The sequence below is a fragment of the Etheostoma spectabile genome, chromosome 18 (genome assembly GCF_008692095.1).
Source record: "Etheostoma spectabile isolate EspeVRDwgs_2016 chromosome 18, UIUC_Espe_1.0, whole genome shotgun sequence".
NCBI classification, from domain to species: Eukaryota; Metazoa; Chordata; class Actinopteri; order Perciformes; family Percidae; genus Etheostoma; species Etheostoma spectabile.
In genome coordinates this window covers 25993176-25995837 of record NC_045750.1, presented here as the reverse complement: position 1 = coordinate 25995837, position 2662 = coordinate 25993176, and the positions used below count along the sequence as shown (strand labels likewise).

At 41.5% G+C, this 2662-nt stretch overlaps 1 protein-coding gene across 1 annotated transcript in view; it reads right to left on the bottom strand.

Annotated features, from left to right (window-relative positions):
* Positions 1–2662, bottom strand: part of cenpe (centromere protein E) — a 27878-nt gene that overhangs the window by 12704 nt on the left and 12512 nt on the right. Inside the window, exons 28-31 of the mRNA XM_032543679.1 lie at positions 1587–1748; positions 1172–1387; positions 971–1063; positions 8–222 (exon numbers count right to left, since the gene is read on the bottom strand). Of these exons, the coding sequence (XP_032399570.1) occupies positions 8–222; positions 971–1063; positions 1172–1387; positions 1587–1748 (686 nt within the window). The remainder of the gene's footprint in view (positions 1–7; positions 223–970; positions 1064–1171; positions 1388–1586; positions 1749–2662) is intronic.

The window sequence follows — 2662 nt, the reverse complement described above, 5'->3', positions numbered from 1 at the left end:
CTCTGCCCTGAGCTGATTCTTCTCCTGTCTCCGCCCCTCCAGTATCTCCTGCAGCTGATCTCTTTCTTCACTGAGAGATGTCACTCTGCACAGAAGCTGCTCCATCTCCTGGCCGTGGTTCAGAGTGTCGGCCGTCCTCTCAGACAGCAGACTGTTGATCTCATCTTGTAAAAGTCGGATTTTCTCCTGAGACACCCTGAGCTCCTCCTGGTTCTCAATCATCTAAAAAAACATTACCATCACGTGAGTTCACAAGTGAAGATCTTTTCTGCACAAGGTCACTAAAGGTGTGTACAATAACAGGGTCAGTCAACCATGAACAACCAGGGAAGTGGGCTGTCTCATCACTAGAGCTGCAACAATTAGATAATTCATATATGAAAAGAAAAACTATAAGGCAACTATTTTGATAATTAACTGTTAACTGTAATTTATTAAAAATAAAAACTCGATCAAAAAATTTCATTTTCAATGCAAAAAATGCGACACATTTTTTTATCTTGATCTGGTGCCTGCAACGCTGTGGCCGTGTATGTGTGTGTGTGATGGCCGGACAGCTTGTGGAGTTTAACTCCTGTTGATCTTATGGACATATGTTGTGATATTTAACCAAACGAACCAGCGGGTTAAGAGCAATGACTAAAAACACTGGATTTAAGACGTCTTGCCACGCCGAATACTTGCACCAACCTGCTAAAATTATTCAAACACCGAAGGAGGCTGACAGCGGACTCAACATGACATTGACACTTTTTTAAAAAAATATTCTTACAGTACTGAATACTGAAAGTAAAATAAGCCATTATAAAACTAAGACCCAGTCGAGCAAAAGAAAGAAAATATTGTGAAACCGCCAGAATCTTGAAAACTACTGTGATATAACTTTGTGGTCATACAGCCCAGTATTACTTTATGGTTTGTTTGAGCCTTTTCATTGGATTTGACAATGAGAAAACATAACTGCTGTTACCTCTTGCTGAAGGCAGGTCTTTTTCTCATCATGTGGTTGCAGTTCTGAGGTCAGTATTTCTGGCTGGCTAAACCCACTTTGGGCTTGTACAACCTGTGGCAGATAAAAAAAATAAAAAATAAAATTCTGATTCTAGCCAGAGGGATATTAAATAAACAGTCACAACCCAACAACAATTTATAAGAATCAATATTAATTTACCATTTCCATCCTGTCCTCCAGCTCTGCCTTGAGCTGATTCTTCTCCTGTCTCACCCCCTCCAGTATCTCCTGCAGCTGATCTCTCTCCTCACTGAGAGATGTCACTCTGCTCAGAAGCGTCTCCGTGTCTTCACTGTGAGTGTTGGCCGACCTCTCAGACAGCAGATTGTCTCGCTCTGCTCGCATACTGTCAAGCTCCTCAGTCAGCCTCTGAATCTGTCAGGAAAGAATGGAGGCCTCATTGTTATTTCAAATAATAGGAGGGCCATGTATGTATTATTTTTATATTAAATATTATATATATTAAACAAATTAACATTCCAATATGTCACTAAAATCTGTTGATCTATACAGGAGACAACAGCCAGCATTAGACAGCAGTTTCACATTTTTCATGTATAACACGTAGACCTGCCTGATTTTGGAGCTCTTGCAACTGAAGGGTAATCTCTGCATCACTCCCATTGCTTTGTCTGCCCTCCAGCTCTGTCTTTTGACTCGTCAGCACGCTGATCTCATCTTGTAGCTGTCTGATCTTCTCCTGAGACACCCTCAGCTCCTCCTGGTTCTGCATCATCTGAAAGACATTACCACCACATGAGTTCACAGGTGAAGAGCTCTTCTGCACAAAGTCACTAAACAGGTACAATAACAGGTCAGTAATCCGTCAACAAACAGGGAGGTGGGCTGTTTCAATACTAGAGCTGCTACGTATTTGAGTCCATTCCCCCCACACCCACAAACACACAAGAGAAAAAGGTTAGTGTAGAACCCTGTAGCTGAGTTGTTGCACTGTGTCAGAACTACACTAAATAACAGCACAGCAGGCTGTTAACCTTTACAAATGGAGTCTTGACTCAAAATGATCTAACTAAAAAACGTTATTGATAGAAAACGGGCAGTGCAACTTGTTGTCACAAACCTCAGTTTGCATTCTTTTCCATCCTGTCCTCCAGCTCTGCCCTGAGCTGATTCTTCTCCTGTCTCACCCCCTCCAGTATCCCCTGCAGCTGATCATTTTCTTCACTGAGAGATGTCACTCTGCACAGAAGCTTCTCCATGTCTTCACTGTGAGTGTCGACAGACCTCTCAGACAGCAGACTGTCTCTCTCTGCCCGCGCGCTCTCAAGCTCCTCAGTCAGCCTCTGAATCTGTCAGGAAAGAATAAACCTCATTGTTATTTCAAATATGAAGAGTGACATGAATATAATATCTCTATTTGAATAAGTTTGTCTAACAAAGTAAAAAAAAATGAAATAAGACCAAAATTCATCCGGAGTTCAGATGGTTATCAAATAATTTCAAAATGTGTCTTATATCACTTGATTTGATCAAGAGAAAACAGCAGAAGACAGCAGTTTCATTCTGCATTCTTTATGTATACAATGTGTCATGCCTGATTTTGAAGGGTAATCTCTGCATCACTCCCGTTGCTTTGTCTGCCCTCCAGCTCTGCTTTTTGACTCGTCAGCACGCTGATCTCATCTTGTA